Here is a 20,979-nt window from a genome sequence, read left to right on the forward strand (position 1 = left end):
TTTCTGGTACTTTTTACCCCCTTTTTCCTCCTCAATTTCGTGATATCCAATTGGTAGATACAGTCTTGTCCCATTGCTGCAACTCCCATACTGACTCGGGAGAAGCGAAGGTCGAGAGCCATGAGTCTTCTGAAACACGACCCTGCCAAGCCACACTGCTTCTTAACACAATGCGCGCTTAACCCGGAAGCCAGCCGCACCAATGTGTCAGAGGAAACACTGTCCAGCTGGCGACCGAAGTCAGTGTGGCCCACCACCAGGAGTAGCTAGAGCGAGATGGGACATGGGTCTCCCGGTTGCAGCCGGCTGCGACACAGCCTGGGATCGAACCCGGACCATGATGGACTTTCAACACAGCGGAAATGCCTTCCTAGATAAGCATGTTCAATGTGTAGTCTTAAATATCCATGGATATCAGGAACAACATAACATGGATGTCGGGCGTCTAATAAGTTTGTGGTTATTAATAATAACAGGCGAGCACATGGCTCTCTGAGATATAGTCAATGAGTTCTTCCCTTGGGATTAAAAACAACCATGTGGTGATCATGACAAGTTTATAGTGTTAGTGCTTGTATGAGGTATAGCCTTACTGCTGGAGGTGCCTGTGTTCATGTGAATGTTTGAATGTATGCCGCTGCATGTTGATGTATAGCACTCGCATGTCAGCTATGTATATACAGCACATTCGGAAAGTATTCAGACCCGTTGACTTTTTCCACATTTTTTTTTACATTGCAGCATTTTTCTAAAATGGATTTAAAAAAGAATGTAAGTCATCAATCTACACACACTACCCCATAATGACAAAGTGAAAACAGTTTTTTAGAATTTTTACAAATGTATTAAAAATGAAAAACAGAAATACCTTATTTACATAAGTATTCAGACCCTTTGCTATGTGACTCGAAATTGAGCTGAGGTGCATCCTGTTTCCATTGATCATGCTTGAGATGTTTCTCCAACTTGATATGAGTCCACGCGTGGTAAATTCAATTGATTGAAAATTATTTGGAAAGACACATCTGTCTATATAGGGTCCCACAGTTTACAGTGCATGTCAGAGCAAAAACCAAGACATGTTGTTTTAATTATCAAACATGAATCGAGGGCAAACACTGAGCGAGTAAATATGCAGAGGGACTGGTTGGTGTTGACAAAATATATCCTGTCAAGCGACATACCGTGTTTGACTTCAGGTTGCTGGTTACCCAGTGGATGTGTCACCAGGATGAATGTGAAGGGAAACTACAGGCTTAACTCTACCATTTGTTCAAACTGGTTCTTGTACACTTTCACTGATCAGTGTACAGTTTGATATACTCGTGATTAAGGGTGAGGATTAACCCTGTGTTGTTATGGAGACCCTGGTAGGAACCGTGCTTTTTATTATGGGCTGCCTGGGTGATCAGTGGACTTTGTCAGCACTCCCTCTGCTGGACCAAAGAGAGAGAGAGATCACTGTTCTACTTCCAGCTGAACCCCACTACCCCCTATCCCCCTACTACCTGTCTCTCTCTCCCCAGACCAGCACTCCAAGAGCCTGCCTCATCACCCATAGTCATTACCACTCCTGGGGCCAGGCTGAGGGAGCTTCCTTCTGCTTCTGACTCATACCCCAGCTGGCAGGCAGCGCTGCAGACAGGCTCTGCTTTGTTGCCCCTCTACATCTCAACCTGTAACATACTTTCACACAGCAAGATCCATGGGCCTACCAGAGAAAAGTGTCCACTGTAGAATTTCACTGCTTATGGTTTGTGTGTAGATGTGTAGGTTTCTTTCGTTGTTGGGTGTTAAATATTTATTTTCCTGTTTAAGTCAAGCTGTGCATTAAGTTGTTCACACATGGCAAATTAGCTGCTGATGTACAGTAACACTCATTCCAGGGTTTTTCTTTATTTTTACTATGTTCTACATTGTAGAAAATTAGTGAAGATATCAAAACGATGAAATGACACATATGGAATCTTGTAGTAACCCAAAAAGTCCATATTATGGCAAGAACAGCTCAAATAAGCAAAGAGAAATGACAGTCCATCATTACTTTAAGACATGAAGGTCAGTAAATCCAGAAAATGTCTTGGAAGTTTCTTCAAGTGCAGTTGCAAAAACCATGAAGCGCTATTACGAAACTGGCTCTCATGAGGTCCGCCACAGGTAAGGAAGATCCAGAGTTACCTCTGCTGCAGAGGATAAGTTTATTACAGTTACCAGCCTCAGAAGTGCAGCCCATATAAATGCTTCACAGCATTCAAGTAACAGACACATCTCAACATCAATTGTTCAGAGGAGACTGCATGAGTCAGGTCTTCATGTTTGAATTTCTACAAAGAAACCACAACTAAAGAACACCAATAAGAAGAAGAGACTTGCTCGTGCCAAGAAACACGAGCAATGGACATTAGACTGGTGGAAATCTGTCCTTTGGTCTGATGAGTCCAAATTTTATATTTTTGCTTCCAACCACCGTGTCTTTGATATGCAGAGTAAGTGAACGGATGATCTCTGTATGTGTGGTTCCCACCGCGAAGCATGGAGGATGAGGTGTGATGGTGTGGGGCTGCTTTGCTGGTGACACTGTCTGTGATTTATTTAGAATTCAAGGCACACTTAACCATCATGGCTAACACAGCATTCTGCAGCGATACGCCATCCCATCTGGTTTGCTCTTAGTCCCACTATCATTTGTTTTTCAACAGGACAATGACCCAACACACCTACAGGCTGTGTAAGGGCTATTTGACCAAGAAAGAGAGCGATGGAGTGCTGCATCAGATGACCTGGCCTCCACAATCACCTGACCTCAACCCAATTGAGATGGTTTGGGATGAGTTGGACCACAGAGTGAAGGAAAAGCACCCAACAAGTGCTCAGCATATGTGGGAACTCCTTCAAGACTGTTGGAAAAGCATTCCAGGTGAAGCTGGTAGAGAGAATGCCAAGAGTGTGCAAAGCCGTCAAGGCAAAGGGTGGCTTCTTTAAAGAATCTAACATATACTTTCATGTGTTTAACACTTTTGTGGTTACTACATTGCATATATGTTAGTTAATAGTTTTGATGTCTTCACTGTTTTTCTAAAATGTAGAAAATAATACAAAATAAAGAAAAACCCTTGAATGAGTAGGTGTGTCCAAATGTTTGACTGGGACTGTGTGTATATGGCCAATGATATAATGGCTAAACTGTAATTAGATATAGGCTATCACTTAATTACCATTCACACTGTGCAGCCTCATGAGTGTTGCCAGACTCAATGTGCAGTCCAGTACACTACAGTCCAGTAAAGTACAGTACAGTACACTACAGTCCAGTCCAGTACTAAATCACTTCTATGCTCGCTTCGAGGCAAGCAACATTGAGGCATGCATGAGAGCATCAGCTGTTCCGGACAACTGTGTGATCACACTCTCCGTAGCCGACGTGTGTAAGACCTCTAAACAGGTCAACATACACGAGGCTGCAGGGCCAGACGGATTACCAGGACGTGTGCTCCGGGCATGTGCTGACCAACTGGCAGGTGTCTTTACTGACATTTTCAACATGTACATGATTGAGTCTGTAATACCAACATGCTTCAAGCAGACCACCATAGTCCCTGTGCCCAAGAACACAAAGGCAACCTGCCTAAATGACTACAGACCCGTAGCACTCACATCCATAGCCATGAAGTGCTTTGAAAGGCTGGTAATGGCTCACATCAACACCATTATCCCAGACACCCTAGACCCACTCCAATTTGCATACCGCCCCAACAGATCCACAGATGACACAATCTCTATTGCACTCCACACTGCCCTTTCCCACCTGGACAAAAGGAACAACTATGTGAGAATGCTGTTCATTGACTACAGCTCAGCGTTCAACACCATAGCACCCTCAAAGTTCATCACCAAGCAAAGGATCCTGGGACTAAACACCTCCCTCTGCAACTGGATCCTGGACTTCCTGACAGACCGCCCCCAGGTGGTGAGGGTAGGTAGCAACACATCTGCCACGCAGATCCTCAACACTGGGGCTCCCCAGGGGTGCGTGCTCAGTCCCCTCCTGTTCACCCACGACTGCATGGTCAGGCACGACTCCAACACCATCATTAAGTTTGCTGACGACACAACAGTGGTAGGCCTGATCACCGACAACGACGAGACAGCCTATAGGGAGGAGGTCAGAGACCTGGCCGGGTGGTGCCAGAATAACAACCTATCCCTCAATTTAACCAAGACTAAGGAGATGATTGTAGACTACAGGAAAAGGAGCACCGAGCACGTCCCCATTCTCATCGACTGGGCTGTAGTGGAGCAGGTTGAGAGCTTCAAATTCCTTGGTGTCCACATCAACAACAAACTAGATTGGTCCAAACACACCAAGACAGTCGTGAAGAGGGCACAACAAAGCCTATTCCCCCTCAGGAAACTAAAAATATTTGGCATGGGTCCTGAGATCCTCAAAAGTTTCTACAGCTGCAACATCGAGAGCATCCTGACCGGTTGCATCACTGCCTGGTACGGCAATTGCTCGGCCTCCGACCGCAAGGCACTTCAGAGGGTAGTGCGTACGGCCCAGTATATCACTGGGGCAAAGCTGCCTGCCATCCAGGACCTCTACACCAGGCGGTATCAGAGGAAGGCCCTAAAAATTGTCAAAGACCCCAGTCATAGACTGTTCTCTCTACTACCGCATGGCAAGCTGTACCGGAGTGCCAAGTCTAGGACAAAAATGCTTCTCAACAGTTTTTACCCCCAAGCCATAAGGCTCCTGAACAGGTAATCAAATGGCTACCCAGACTATTTGCATTGTGTGCCACCCCCAACCCCCCTTTTACGCTGCTGCTACTCTCTGTTCATCTTATATGCTTAGTCACTTTAACTATACATTCATGTACATACTACCCAAATTGGCCCGACCAACCAGTGCTTCCGCACATTGGCTACCGGGCTATCTGCATTGTGTCCCACCACCCACCAACCCCTCTTTTTACGCTTCTGCTACTCTCTGTTCATCATATATGCACAGTCACTTTAACGATACCTACATGTACATACTACCTCTATAAGCCTGACTAACAGGTGTCTGTATGGAGCCTTGCTACTCTTTTTTCAAATGTCTTTCTACTGTTGTTGTATTTCTTTACTAACCTACACACACACACACACACACACACACACACACACACACACACACATTTTTGGCACCATTGGTTAGAGCCTGTAAGTAAGCGTTTCACTGTAAGGTTTACACCTGTTGTATTCGGCGCACGTGACAAATAAACTTTGAATTGATTTCCACTAAAGTCCAATCCTGTACACTACAGTCCAGTACCCCACAGTACAGTCCTGTACACTACAGTCCAGTCCTGTACTCTTACAGTACAGTCCTGTACACTACAGTCCAGTCCTGTACACTACAGTCCAGTCCTGTACACTACAGTCCAGTCCTGTACACTACAGTCCAGTCCTGTACACTACAGTCCAGTCCTGTATACTACCGTCCAGTACCCTACAGTCCAGTACACTACAGTCCAGTCCTGTACACTACAGTCAGGTCCAGTACACTACAGTCATGTCCAGTACACTACAGTCATGTCCAGTACACTACAGTACAGTCCTGTACACTACAGTCCAGTCCTGTACACTACAGTCCAGTCCTGTATACTACCATCCAGTACCCTACAGTCCAGTACACTACAGTCCAGTCCTGTACACTAGTCAGGTCCAGTACACTACAGTAAGGTCCAGTAAACTACAGTCCTGTACACTACAGTACAGTCCAGTCCTGTACACTACAGTCCTGTACACTACAGTACAGTCCAGTCTTGTACACTACAGTCCAGTCCTGTACACTACAGTCCAGTCCTGTACACTAGAGTCCAGTCCTGTACAGTCCAGTCCTGTACACTAGAGTCCAGTCCTGTACACTAGAGTCCAGTCCTGTACACTAGAGTCCAGTCCTGTACACTAGAGTCCAGTCCTGTACACTACAGTCAGGTCCAGTACACTACAGTCAGGTCCAGTACACTACAGTCCGGTCCTGTACACTACAGTCCTGTACACTACAGTACAGTACAGTCCAGTCCTGTACACTACAGTCCAGTCCTGTACACTAGAGTCCAGTCCTGTACACTACAGTCCAGTCCTGTACACTACAGTCCAGTCCTGTACACTACAGTCCAGTCCTGTACACTACAGTCCAGTCCAGTACACTACAGTCCAGTCCTGTACACTACAGTCCAGTCCAGTACACTACAGTCAGGTCCAGTACACTACAGTCCAGTACACTACAGTCCAGTCCTGTACACTACAGTCCAGTACACTAGAGTCCAGTCCTGTACACTAGAATCAGGTCCAGTACACTACAGTCAGGTCCAGTACACTGCAGTCCAGTCCTGTACACTACCGTCCAGTACCCTACAGTCCAGTCCAGTACCCTACAGTCCAGTCCAGTACACTACAGTCAGGTCCAGTACACTACAGTCCAGTCCTGTACACTACAGTCCAGTCCTGTACACTACAGTCCAGTCCTGTACACTACAGTCCAGTCCAGTACACTACAGTCCAGTCCTGTACACTACAGTCCAGTCCAGTACACTACAGTCAGGTCCAGTACACTACAGTCCAGTACACTACAGTCCAGTCCTGTACACTACAGTCCAGTCCTGTACACTACAGTCCAGTCCAGTACACTACAGTCCAGTCCTGTACACTACAGTCCAGTCCAGTACACTACAGTCCAGTCCTGTACACTACAGTCCAGTCCAGTACACTACAGTCAGGTCCAGTACACTACAGTCCAGTACACTACAGTCCAGTCCTGTACACTACAGTCCAGTACACTAGAGTCCAGTCCTGTACACTAGAATCAGGTCCAGTACACTACAGTCAGGTCCAGTACACTGCAGTCCAGTCCTGTACACTACCGTCCAGTACCCTACAGTCCAGTCCAGTACCCTACAGTCCAGTCCAGTACACTACAGTCAGGTCCAGTACACTACAGTCCAGTCCTGTACACTACAGTCCAGTCCTGTACACTACAATCAGGTCCAGTACACTACAGTCAGGTCCAGTACACTACAGTCAGGTCCAGTACACTACAGTCCAGTACACTACAGTCCAGTCCAGTACACTACAGTCCAGTCCTGTACACTACACTCAGGTCCAGTACACTACACTACAGTCCAGTACACTACAGTCCAGTCCTGTACACTACAGTCCAGTACACTACAGTCCAGTACACTACAGTCCAGTCCTGTACACTACAATCAGGTCCAGTACACTACAGTCAGGTCCAGTACACTACAGTCAGGTCCAGTACACTACAGTCCAGTACACTACAGTTCAGTCCAGTACACTACAGTTCAGTCCAGTACACTACAGTCCTGTACACTACAGTCCTGTCCAGTTTACTACAGTCCTGTCCAGTTTACTACAGTCCTGTACACTACAGTCCTGTCCAGTTTACTACAGTCCTGTCCAGTACACTACAGTCCAGTACACTACAGTCCAGTACAGTGCCCTTGCCATCTTGTGGGTAATTAGTTGGTGCTGAGGTGAATAGTCCTGAGAGAGGGAGTAAATGGACTGGAAGAGAGGTGTGGAGGACCAGTAGTGGTGGTTAACCCTTGAGGCCCACTCATTGCTAATGCTCTGTCTGTCTCTCTATCTCGCTTTGTCTCTGTCTGTCTCTCTGTCCCTCTGTAGGCACAAGGTCTGATGGAGGAGGCAGAGAGGGACATCCCTGGCCCTACCATGGCCCCTGTCCCCAGCTCCCGCTGTAACCTGACACCCAGCCGACAGAATAGCCCCGTCCAGCTGGGACAGTGTGCCGTCGGCCCCCCTGGTCCCACCTCCACATCCACTCAGAGCGCATCCGCGGCGGCCTCCTTCTTCATCAGGTAAGCTGCGTCCACAACCCCCCCTTTCACTGAAATCACACCTGAAGAGAGAGTCTGACAAAGGGCTGAGAGTGATGATGATTAGGGTCTGCTGTGCTGTATTGTGGTGGCTTTAGGGTGTGTGTGGTTGGCTACCTCGGTACGGCATGCTGTTGTGGAAGGGATCTGTGTGGAGACTTGTCTTTACACAATAAGGTCATGGTTCATTGCTGCACTACACTCTTAGAAACAAAGGTTCCATCTAGAACCTTAAAGGGTTCTTCCACTGTGCCCATAGGAGAACCCTTTGAGTTCCATGTAGAACCCTTTCCATAGAGTTCTACCTGTAACCAAAAAGTGGTCTCCTATGGGGACAGTGGAAGAACCCTTTTGGAACCCTTTTTCGGGAGTGTAGAGTGTAGCGTGATGTGGACCTAATCCATGAAGATGTTGTCCTTGCCGTTGTTAAATTATGGCATACTTTAGGCTGTGCTGGAACGCTGTGTGGAGAATAGACTGTGAGCATACTTTAGGCTGTGCTGGAACGGTGTGTGGAGAATAGATTGTGAGCATACATTAGGCTGTGCTGGAACGGTGTGTGGAGAATAGACTGTGAGCATACTTTAGGCTGTGCTGGAACGCTGTGTGGAGAATAGACTGTGAGCATACTTTAGGCTGTGCTGGAACGGTGTGTGGAGAATAGACTGTGAGCATACTTTAGGCTGTGCTGGAACGCTGTGTGGAGAATAGATTGTGAGCATACTTTAGGCTGTGCTGGAACGGTGTGTGGAGAATAGACTGTGAGCATACTTTAGGCTGTGCTGGAACAGTGTGTGGAGAATAGATTGTGAGCATACTTTAGGCTGTGCTGGAACGGTGTGTGGAGAATAGATTGTGAGCATACATTAGGCTGTGCTGGAACGCTGTGTGGAGAATAGACTGTGAGCATACATTAGGCTGTGCTGGAACGCTGTGTGGAGAATAGACTGTGAGCATACATTAGGCTGTGCTGGAACGCTGTGTGGAGAATAGACTGTGAGCATACATTAGGCTGTGCTGGAACGCTGTGTGGAGAATAGACTGTGAGCATACATTAGGCTGTGCTGGAACGCTGTGTGGAGAATAGACTGTGAGCATACATTAGGCTGTGCTGGAACGCTGTGTGGAGAATAGACTGTGAGCATACATTAGGCTGTGCTGGAACGCTGTGTGGAGAATAGACTGTGAGCATACATTTAGCTAGGCGCCAGTGCCCGTGAATGGATAATGGTATTATATAATGTTATACATGTAAAGACAGTGTCTCACAAAGGGGCTTAGGTTCAAGCACATAGTTTGTACTATTGTGCTTTTCTTTAGTATGTACACCTGTGTACACTGTATGTACACACAGTATGTACACACAGTATGTACACACAGTATGTACACCTGTGTTTTTGTTGTTTGGTTCCTTTAAAATTTTCTAGTGCAGTTTGTTGTAGTAACATATTAATGTAGCTTGTATTCAGTGTTGATCTTGTGTACATTCAGAATGAGTTGCTCCATTTAGCTATGGCAATGCTAATGCTCTGGAGGATATATGTGCCTCCACTGGGGGTACAGACAGCTCTCCATAGGCTGCTCTAATGCGGTAAGATGTCATTGCTAGAGTCTCAGGCAGATTGGTCGGTGTGTACATTCCCTGTACAGCCTCGACTCCCCAAGGAGCTGTGTGACATAATTAATTTTATCCTGAGGGAAGCTGGGTAAGGATGATCTATTGGGTTGTTAGAGCATTGCACCCTGGGAGGCAGAACCCTGGGAGGCAGAGAAGACAGGAGAGGGGGACGTTGTGTAGTGTGACGGTGACATCCTGAGGGAACAGGGAAGGAGCTTGGCTTTCTCCAAACTCTCAAAGTGAGCTCCCCTCGCCAACCTTAGTGGGGTCAAACTATAAGACTGGGACCATGGGGCCTCTCCCTTGGCAAGGAGGATATTCCAAATGCTCTTCTAAATGTGTCACTTCCTGGACGTGTCACTTCCTGTGAGATACTTGGCAGGTCAAGCGTGAACAACAGTGAGTTGTGACCTAGATGTGGACAGGGTTAGTTTCAGAGGCTGATTTATTATTTCTACTGTTTTCTTTGGACGAGAGCTGAAAAAGAGAGGGCTGGACAAGCCATGTGTGTGTGTCTCTCAGTAAGGGAGGGGGACTTGTTTTTTCCCATCAGTTGCGTCCTGGTAGGACAGGAGGGGAGGTGGTGGAAGCAGTGAAGGGTTCCACCTTTCATTTCATCCCAGAGATACTTCCCTGCCAAGAATGTGTGTTGTTTGACTTGGCGAGGAGAAGGATGGTGATGACGGGGCCCGGACAGCTTTAAACAGCATCACATTCCACAGATTCAGATACAGGGCGGTGGACGGCTGGGCGGTAGGCGGTTGAGATGCACTGGGCTAGACTGGAAGCACACCCACTTCCTCAGGTACTGCAGCTGTTGCCTCCACAAGCACCTGCACTGCTTTAAGCACTAGAATGTAAGCCTCCATCATCATCGTCATTACCGTCATCTTCATCTTTACTCTAGCATCGGGGTCAGTGTGCAGGCTAGGGTTGTGTTCCACCACTGCTGATTGCAGTAACAGTGTTTTAGTTCTCAGAGGTCAGCAAGAACAACTGTGTTTAACAAATCTCCTTCTTCTCACTGTCTCCCATTGACATTTGAAATAACAAATTAGCCCTTCATCTTTTGGGGCTGATTGAAAACATATTTGTGATTAATATTCCTTTTTGTCCTCTAAAGATACAATTAGTGAAATCCATGTTAAAGTGCTGAGAGGCCAGGATATTTGAACAGAATAACCAAACAATGGTTGCTCCTGTCTGGGGTGTAGCTCCACAGACACTTGTCTGACATTCAGGAAAGCTGTCCAACTCACAGATGACATTTGAATTAGAATGCAATTAGGTGCTGAGGGAAAAGAGGAGACTGAGAAAGAGGGAAGGAGAGAGAGAATACCACTTCCTCTTAGTGATTGCCTCTGGTGCAGATAATACATTTTTTAACTCAAGCATTCAACATTATTTTAAACTTGTCTGGTCCATTTAAAAAAGCATTTGATTATAAATGTTCATTTGACAACCCAGAAACTCCAACTACCATTACTCTGTGTTGCCGTCTGCTGGGAGACTCAGTTAAGAGTGTTCTCTCATGTGGCTCCCCTACTCCCTGCCCAGGGAAAATGGTTTAGGTTGGGTCTCCTCTCCATAATGTCTCCGATCATTATGTAGGCAGGAAATGGGCCTCGATATGAATTCAACAATTGAAGCTGAACTATTACTCTCCTTTTACTACGCTGTCATTACTGGTTGCTGATTGCTCATCAAAACTCTTCTAAGCTTTCATTTTTCCATTTATTTTTTCATTCATAAATCTGTTATTTTCTCAAACTCACCATCATTCATGAAGAATGGTGTCTTATAGCTTCAGTAGGGAGACATTTTTCACAATGTAAAGGTATTGTTCAATGACATGAAATGCTTTGGTCAAAGCAAATAAGCATACAACATGTAGTTTAGTATTGACATTTTACAATCCCCATTCAACTCTTGCTGTCACCCATTATTTTCCCCCTATCAACCAGAGTGTGCTGAAACAAAGATTGGCCCGGGTCAATAATGAGCAATTGGCTATTAGATGGACCATAAAATAGCCTCTAGACAGGAGGGGTTAAAGGTCAGGGTCTGTCCAAGCAGAGTGGTCAGTGTGTGTGTTTCAGTATACAGAGGGAGGATGACGGGAAGGAGGGAGGGGGTAGGGAAGGGCTGGGAGGCGAGAAGAGGAGGAGGGAAGGGAAGGGAGGAGGATGGGGGTGCTCATTCAGCTTACTAGCGTGTTGAATACTGATTGCTTTGTGACGGAGCATGTGATTAGTGTATTGACACAGCGTTTAGTAATGAGAGCAGGCAGTGTTCCCAGCAGGGGCTCTGGCTGCTCGACTAAATGACGCGTCCACTGCCGACACACCGTCCACCCTGCTCATCCCTCTGTTCTATTAACACCTGATGATTGGGAATGAGGTGTGTTTCTATCCCTTGGGACCCATGAGGGGAAGGGGAAAAGGAGAGGGAGAGGGAAGGGAATGCTAACCTCAGAGCAGTTCTTCTCAATGCTCGGAACAACTTTTGCTGTTCTGAGTAAGAGAGGAGAGCAAACCTTAAAGCTAAGAGGAGTGTTTGCAGTGTCCAGGGACAGGTGGGTTCAGGGTAGGGGCGTGGGGCAGGGAGAACAGCTGTTAGCAGGAATGTGGCCCTGGAGCAGTGTCCTCACAGGAGGAAGTGTCTTTACGGCCCTGTGCAGCCCTGGAGCTGCTGCTGCCCAGGTGAGTGTGTGTGTACTGCAGTAATCACTGTGATTGTGGATTGGGAAGGCTTCTCCCCAGACAAGGCCTGCCTAGTCTTTGTGTCTGAAGTATAGTGTGCTGCTTCATCACTGAGACTGTGCAAAGTAACCATAGAAACAACTCCCCATGACTAACATGAAAGCTGGCCAATTAATGTGAATAAATATGCCTGAGGCACGCTAATCAACATTTTTGGAGCTCTCCATACAAATATCTTAATCAAAGTTTTGTTGCAACAACATCCCCTTGAAAGCTGTAGACCCGGCTACAATTCATGAATGTATAACCAGGTGATTGTCACTGTAGAGATGTTTATCTCTCTCTCTCTCTCTCTCTCTGACTCTTTCTCTTTCTCTCTCTCTTTCTTTGTGTGTGTTTGTGTGTGTGCCAGTGGCCTTTTTCCTGTGTGATTGTTATTGGAGTTGGGGTTGTGTTGGTGTAGTGGTGGAGGTGGGGTTGAGGTGGGTTGGTGTAGTGGTGGGTGTGGGTTGGTGTAGTGGTGGATATAGGGGTGGGGTTGGTATAGTGGTGGGGTTGGTATAGTGGTGGGGGTGGTATAGTGGTGGGGTTGGGTTGGTATAGTTGTGGGGGTGGGTTGAGGTGGTGGGGGTGGGTTGGTGTAGTGGTGGAGGTGGGGTTGAGGTGGGTTGGTGTAGTGGTGGGTGTGGGTTGGTGTAGTGGTGGATATAGGGGTGGGGGTGGTATAGTGGTGGGGGTGGTATAGTGGTGGGGTTGGGGTTGGGTTGGTATAGTTGTGGGGGTGGGTTGAGGTGGTGGGGGTGGGTTGGTGTAGTGGTGGAGGTGGGGTTGAGGTGGGTTGGTGTAGTGGTGGGTGTGGGTTGGTGTAGTGGTGGATATAGGGGTGGGGGTGGTATAGTGGTGGGGGTGGTATAGTGGTGGGGTTGGGGTTGGGTTGGTATAGTTGTGGGGGTGGGTTGAGGTGGTGGGGGGTGGGTTGGTGTAGTGGTGGGTGGGTGTTGGTGTAGTGGTGGATATAGGGGTGGGGGGTGGTATAGTGGTGGGGGTGGTATAGTGGTGGGGTTGGGGTTGGGTTGGTATAGTTGTATAGGGGGGGGTGGGTTGAGGTGGTGGGGGGTGGGTTGGTGTAGTGGTGGAGGTGGGGTTGAGGTTGGGGGCAGGAACGTGGGGGTGAAGTGTACCATGGGCCACTCACACACACACTCCACTTCGACTAGAGGAGATAGGAGAGACAGGGAGACTGTGAGGCCGGATATAGAAGGGAAATGCAGTGTTTGTTTGTCTGGCTGTGTTGTGAGTGACAGGGGAGATCTGTGTCAGGGATATATTGTCTGATAGATGAATGCTGAGTGGAGGGAGCTGTGGAGCGGCTCTGCTCTGGGCTGGGCCTGCTGGCCAGGGGATAAAGGGACTGAGTGGATGCAGGCAGGGAGAGTGGAGTGCTGCCGAGAGCCTCACACACACACACCGTCAGCATGCTTGGGGTGATGCTCCAGACCACTGGTTTCAGGAGGAGGAGCTCAGAACCTGTGGAGGGGAACGCTGGACACCTCACCACCATGGGACTCACGTAAGTCACACACACCCCAACCCAGGGCTGGAGGAGATACACAACTTAGTTTGATGGGCGATGCAGCTGCTGTGTTTGGGTGTGTTTATACTCCTGCTGCTGATTGTGCTGCAGTCAGTGTGTAGCGTTGATTTTGTGGTGGAGTTGTTCTGTGTGATCCCTGAAGGTGACAGGGTAATGGTTTTGTCGAGCTTCACAAAGATGGGTGTTTCTAGCGATGTGAGAATGTGAGCGGAATGCTTAGTCAGGAGAGAACACCATTGAAATGCAAGTTAAGACTCAGCTTTATTCTGAGGAGGGTAAACGGAGTGGAGTTGCAAAGTTAACACTAGCTTCTGTGTTCAGCATAGCCTGACTGGCAGGAATTCATTTATCCATACTTTTAGTTGGTTTTGTTTTTTGGAAGACATAGAATCAAAAAAAGATCCTGAATAGATCAACAGAAGCGTTGATGGGTGGTGAGTGGGTTGGTGGGTGGTGGGTGGTGAGTGAGTGGGTTGGTGAGTGGGTTGGTGGGTGGGTGGTGAGTGGGTTGGTGGGTGGGTGGTGAGTGGGTTGGTGGGTGGGTGGTGAGTGGGTTGGTGGGTGGGTGGTGAGTGGGTTGGTGGGTGGTGAGTGGGTTGGTGGGTGATGAGTGGGTGGTGAGGGTTTGGTGGGTGGGTGGTGGTTAGGCTGTGCCATGCTATTGGTCTCTTTTCTGCTATTCCATTGAGACTTACCCCCTCACCAGTGTTTTAGGTTCATGTAGGCTCTAGTGTTACTGTGTTTCCATCAGGACTAAAGACTTGTGAGCCGCATAAAAATAATCATTCAAGACTGTTGTTTTGTGAGAAGGTGTTAAAGTTCACAGTTAGACATTGTTATGTATTGTAAATGCCAGCTGAAAGTACCCAGGACCTTGCCTTGGCTCCAAGTCTATACATGTTGTATTCGGCACATGTGACCAATAAAATGAGATTAGATTTTGATTAGACCAGGTCTACCGGAGCCATGGCCCAGTGAGACACGGGGACCAGCCCAGGCGTAAATCCTCAGTGGAAATAAAGCGTTAGTTTACTCTGGGTTAAAACACCAGCTGTTATTTTCCTGTCATAATCAGGCTGGGGCTAATGTCTGTCAGTGGAGAGCAGAGCAGCGGTAGCAGCAGCAGCTGAGCCAGGGGATGGGGAAGGGCTCTGGCAGTGTAACCCCCAGATAAGGCCAGGTGTGAAAAGCTATCAGGGGCCTGTCTGGCATCATCAGTGGGGAGGTGTTGATGGAGATTCAGCCTAGACACACCGCCTCAGAGATCTGCAGCAGGCCACCAGGCAGGCCCCTTCCTTTTCTTGGGGGGCCTACTATCACCACTAGCAATAACCAGGTGGATCACCCCACATCCATTCTACCCCAATATCACAGCCTCCACCCCTGCCTATAGTCCACACCCCCACCCACCTCTCAGCTCCTCCCTCAGACCCCCTTCTTCTGTTATACCCAACATGGTACTGTATATGGAATGGGTCAGATGATAGATCCCCTCATTTGCCCATTTAACTTTTTTAGTCAGTTAGGTTGAAGTAATTTATCCAGTTTTGCTAAGTTTGTTTAATTGATTTAGTATCGGCAGCTGTAGATACTGTAGTTTTGGTTCTTGTTTTTTTGGAGGAAATTGGAGGGATTGTAAGTCATCTTAGAACAACCTGAGTGTATCCATATTGCAGACCCTTCCTCTCAAGCCAATCACTTATACTTCATCTGGCTGTCCTGGGCAGTGTAGTGCAGTCTGCTGCACAGTAGAGATAGTGCCACCTCATCAGACCACCACTGCTGTGGTATAGACTGGCACTGCCCTCCCCTGGACATGCCCATCTCTAAGGATAAGAAGCCAAGGCATGATGCTGCTGTGACCCCTGGGTATCTGTGGGAAGGCCTGTGTTGTGACAGTCATGGTGGAGGCGGTTGTGGCCTGCATGGTAAACATACACAGAGAGAGGACTGGCGGGGAGGGACAGGGATGGGAGAGAGAGCCCCGAGGAGAGTGCTGACTGGAACCGTGTCCATTCCCCCTAAACACCTGAGTCAGGAAGTCTGGCTGGCCTGGCCCACTTACATAGCAGGGGGGATGTTTGCTGGAGCTGACAAAAGGCTGAAATGCTGACTCTAAGCGCTGGATAACACTGGGCCATAGAGTCAGCCCTGTGGGGCAGTGGTTGGGCTGTGACCGATTCCTTTCACGCAGGGGGAAACGAGGGGATGTTAGAGGGAGACCCACTACATCCTGTGTGCCTGTCACCTGACATGACAGTGCCTTTGTCTCAGCGTGTGCTGGTGGTGATGATCTAAAAGGTCAGGATGTGTTAAATGTCATGTGGGTAGGAGAGAGACTGTGGCCTCAGCATTTAGGCAGCACATAACCAGGCCTGTTAGACTGTTCCTCTGCCCATGGCCAACCAGGACTTCCCATTCACACAGATGATGAGGCTACTAATGGAGGTGCCATAGGAACCCTGCTGGGCTGCAGTGATCTGGGCATTAGTGTTAAGTGATAGGAGCCTCTGAGCTGATATTCTCCCACCCGGCTGGATTCTATGCATTACAGTAGTTGGGGTTGAGGCCAGCTAACCCTACAACATGTACTGTAAATCTCTATGGCATCCCTCAGTGAGAGGTGTCATGCAAATTCAGACTATTATCATTGTCATTACAATTGCAGGCCTCTCCTATATGTGCTGGAGACAAGAGAGAGAGGCTGGAATAAGAATACAAGTTAATTGCAATAGCTGCCTGCATGGAATATGCATTGAAGAATGTTACGACCTATTGTCTCCCTGAACCACAACATAGCGTGTGGTCCCTTCTCCCATGAGCTCACCCTGGCTTTATTTCCTCAGTCTGCAGAAACAAGATGGCTCCCACTGGGCCGCTGTGTTTCTGTGTCCTCCAGCCCCTCCGCTCCACAGTGTCAGCCTGCCTGCCTCTCCCAGGTCCCGGCCTTGCACTAAATATGAATAACTAATAGCGTTGATTTCCCCAACCGGTAGTTCTCTATATATCAGACCACAGTCATTCTAATTCACACAAACACAGTGCTCCTGGTCTCCCTGTGTGTGTTGCTGATCCATCTAGAGGACAGAGGGCCATTGTCAGGACAGGTAGATAAGCTCTTACCTGATCCTCAATAGCAGGGTGAATAGATTTACTACTCCACCACCTCTCCACTGTTCTCCTGCTTCTCTTCCCTGGCTTCGGGGCTTTGGGCCTAGATGACTGTCCAACAGTTGAATGGGAACCACAGTTCTCTGCACATGGATCCAGGTCAACAGTGTTGCCAGTGATTGTCTACCTCCACTATGGGAAGTCTCTCATGAACGTCTCCTGCTGTTCTTCTTGCTTGCCTTGGGTGGGTGGGGGATACTGTTGATCTGCTACAGGGTCCTCTTTATGTTGGGTAATACTGGCCATGGTTGGAGTTTTGAATCAGAGATGGGACAGTGTCTATTCTTCTTGGTAAAAAGGCAGGATCAATAAAACCCTAGTGTGGACAGGGTTTATCTTGTGTTTGTGTTTGCAGCCTGCCTGCCTGCCTGCCACTGGCTCCATGCAAACTGTCTGGAATGGATTGGATTATAGTTCGTAGTCAGTTCATGACCCAGCACGTGAGAGAGCCTGCTGCAGTGCTAGAAATCCCATTATCCCTAGCTGACTATGTGACTTTGAGTGTGTGTGTGGATGTGGATGTGTATGAGTGTGTGTGTGTGTGTGTGTGTGTGTGTGTGTGTGTGTGCGTGTGCGTGAGAGACTATATGTGTGTAAGCCTCTTATTGACCTGAATAATACTGTAGTAGTCACTGAGCTCTGGCTCTGTTTAATATTTACGGTCACACCTCTACATTACTAAACCTTAAAGCTCACCAGTGTTGGTGTTGTACAACACTGTAGACCCTCTCTATCTCTCCCTACCCCAGACTCTTAGAATAGCTTTGTTCAGAACCTAGGAATTCCTCTAGCCTTTTTGGATTCCCAAATCCCAACCATGCTTCCATGCGCTATCCTCCCCTCTAACCCATTTTTACTAGACTTGGATCCCTCATGTTTTCCCAGCATTGTGTATTGACTGGTATATAGATAGCAGATTAAGGAACACGTGTTTGAATTCCCCCCCCCCCCTCGATCCGCTGATTAATCACTCCCAAATGTTCCCAGCAGCGTGTGGGGCTCGGCCTGGCCTGGTTGTTGTGATAGCCTCGGCGTGGAGGAAAGCAAATAAATAATCGCTAGGTGTCTTACCCTGCCAGGCTCTGATTAATGACAGAGAGGAGTGGCGCAAGAAAACGCCCTCCCCATCCCTCCCTCTCTTGTCTTTCTCTCCCTCCCCATCTCTCTCTTGTCTTTCTCTCCCTCCCCATCCCTCTCTCTTGTCTTTCTCTCCCTCCCCATCCCTCTTGTCTTTCTCTCCTCCCCATCTCTCTCTTGTCTTTCTCTCCCTCCCCATCCCTCTCTTGTCTTTCCCTCTCTTGTCTTTCTCCCCCCCATCTCTCTCTTGTCTTTCTCTCCCTCCCCATCTCTCTCTTGTCTTTCTCTCCCTCCCCATCTCTCTCTTGTCTTTCTCTCCCTCCCCATCTCTCTCTTGGCTTTCTCTCCCTCCCCCTCTCTCTCTTGTCTTTCTCTCCCTCCCCCATCTCTCTCTTGTCTTTCTCTCCCTCCCCATCTCTCTCTTGTCTTTCTCTCCCTCCCCATCTCTCTCTTGTCTTTCTCTCCCTCCCCATCTCTCTCTTGTATCAGCCAATGACCGCTTGATGTTGTGGTCTTCGTGTATTGAATGAATATTCCACATTCACTGCACATTCTGCTTTACAGTACTGTGTTGCTCTGAGCACAAATGTGCTCTTGAGGCTTTCAGCGAAGATGGGCGAGTGGGTTTCAGCTCAAGACATGTTGGAAGTGTAATTTTATTCCACATCCTCTGCAACCTGTGAAGACAACATAACAGTGTGGTGGAGTACCTGGAAACAGCATCAGTGGAGCAGTAGAACATATTCTGCAGGAGATGAAAGTAGCTGTTCATCTTTGTAAGCAGTAGGGGGTGGGGATGCTACAGCCCAGAAAGAAGGGAGGATCATATCTTCATTATAATCTGTCACACATCAAATCAGGGGAAAAATATGATTTTCTCCAAATAGTTCAAATCAGCAGTTTACACCAAGTCAGCAGTTTACACCAAGTCAGCAGTTTACACCAAGTCAGCAGTTTACACCAAGTCAGCAGTTTACACCAAGTCAGCAGTTTACACCAAGTCAGCAGTTTACACCAAGTCAGCAGTTTACACCAAATCAGCAGTTTACACCAAGTCAGCAGTTTACACCAAGTCAGCAGTTTACACCAAGTCAGCAGTTTACACCAAGTCAGCAGTTTACACCAAGTCAGCAGTTTACACCAAATCAGCAGTTTACACCAAATCAGCAGTTTACACCAAGTCAGCATGGTGTATTTTCTCCTTTTCCTCCAACACTTCTCTCCTCTCCTGGTGTGTAAGACTCTAGTAAGTCAGTTATGGTCAATCTGCAGAAGATATATTTTCCTACTGTATGAAGACATTTTGACAACGATTTGTAGATCTCTCCTCCAGGGGCCAAAAAAACACAAAGGCACAGGAAGCTGTGTCAGGGAGGTGTTTCAGCTCACACATCCCTTATAGGTCCCTGGCTGCAGCTCCAACAACACTCCCTCCCTCATCGCTAAGGAGTCAACCTTGGCATTGTAGATTCTGTTTCATGCTACATTCATTGGGATTGATTCTATTGGCATTGTTGGCATAAACCTTGATTCCTTGAGCTGGTATCCAACAAAATGACTCCAGGACCTAAAAAGACAAACTTCCCCTCAGTGGATACAAAGCAAATGCCAAAGTCTACCTCTGCCGAGTGCAACACTCCCGAGTGGCGCAGCGGTTTAAGGCACTGGTTTAAGGCACCCAGGCGGTATCACAACCGGCCGTGATCGGGAGTCCCATAGGGTGACCCACAATTGGCCCAGCGTCGTCCGGGTAATGGGAGGTTTTGGCCGAGGGGCTTTACAAGTAGGCCGTCATTGTAAATAAGAATTTCTTCTTAACTGGCTAGACTAGTTAAATAAAAAACACAGAACTAGGAGTTTTGCAATTTTAATTAGAATGTTTTCCATTTAGACTCCAACTGTTCCATGTATTTTAGGTCGACAGGGGATTCCCGTCTTGGTGCACTTTGGGAATAAAGCAATTCCAAGCTGACTGTGGCGGAGCCCCAATGATAATTCTTCTGTGTTACTTTCTCAGGCAGAAAATGATTTACCTCTCAGACAGCCCCTCACTGGCACCAGGCCAACTCAGTGATCCTAGAGAGGACCAGGCTGTACAGACCACCGCACACACACACTCACTATCCCCCTCCCGCCGAGACACACCCTTGTCTCCCTCAAACATTCTTTCTCTCTCCTGTGGTCCCTGTCTATTTTCTAGTCTATTTCTCTCACCTATTCCAGCTCTCTTCTCTCCATGTCATTTCCCTTCCTCCCCATCTTTACCTTACTCTGTTTTTTCTCCCCGTCTCTCCCTTACTCCCCCTTTTTCTGTGGGTCGTCTGTTCTCTTTCTCTATCTCGATCGCCTTAATCGCTCCTTTCCCACCTCATTCCACATGGAGTTTCACATGAATGCTAAGGAGATCATGAGAGATTGTGGTGTTTTTACACAGAGTGGTGCCTTTTTTGCTTTACTCAAGCGAAAGGGAGAGAAATATTCTTTATATGTCGTATAGATCAACCATATTTTCACAGTTTCTGTGCTTTGCGTTGCATTTTAGAAGAGAATAACCAAGAGTTGTGATGTGACAGCAGTCCAGTCTTTATAGCGCAGCTATACCCTTTACTGTAGGAGAAGTTAGTGGACTGTGTAGGACTGAATGTACCCTGTACTGTAGGACTGTCTGTGGACTGTGTAGGACTGAATGTACCCTGTACTGTAGGACAGTTAGTGGACTGTGTAGGACTGAATGTACCCTGTACTGTAGGACTGTCTGTGGACTGTGTAGGACTGAATGTACCCTTTACTGTAGGACAGTTAGTGGACTGTGTAGGACTGAATGTACCCTGTACTGTAGGACTGTCTGTGGACTGTGTAGGACTGAATGTACCCTGTACTGTAGGACTGTATGTGGACTGTGTAGGACTGAAT

General features: G+C 47.7%; 1 protein-coding gene across 2 annotated transcripts in view; it reads left to right on the forward strand.

Moving 5' to 3' along the window:
• LOC115138541 (kinesin-like protein KIF26A) overlaps positions 1 to 20,979 on the forward strand; it is a 103,760-nt gene that overhangs the window by 47,836 nt on the left and 34,945 nt on the right. For both annotated transcript variants that reach the window (XM_065025717.1, XM_065025718.1), the window contains exon 3: positions 7,693 to 7,886. In XM_065025717.1, coding sequence (XP_064881789.1) covers positions 7,693 to 7,886 — 194 coding nt within the window. The remainder of the gene's footprint in view (positions 1 to 7,692; positions 7,887 to 20,979) is intronic.

This window comes from Oncorhynchus nerka, linkage group LG12 (genome assembly GCF_034236695.1).
Source record: "Oncorhynchus nerka isolate Pitt River linkage group LG12, Oner_Uvic_2.0, whole genome shotgun sequence".
Taxonomy (NCBI): Eukaryota; Metazoa; Chordata; class Actinopteri; order Salmoniformes; family Salmonidae; genus Oncorhynchus; species Oncorhynchus nerka.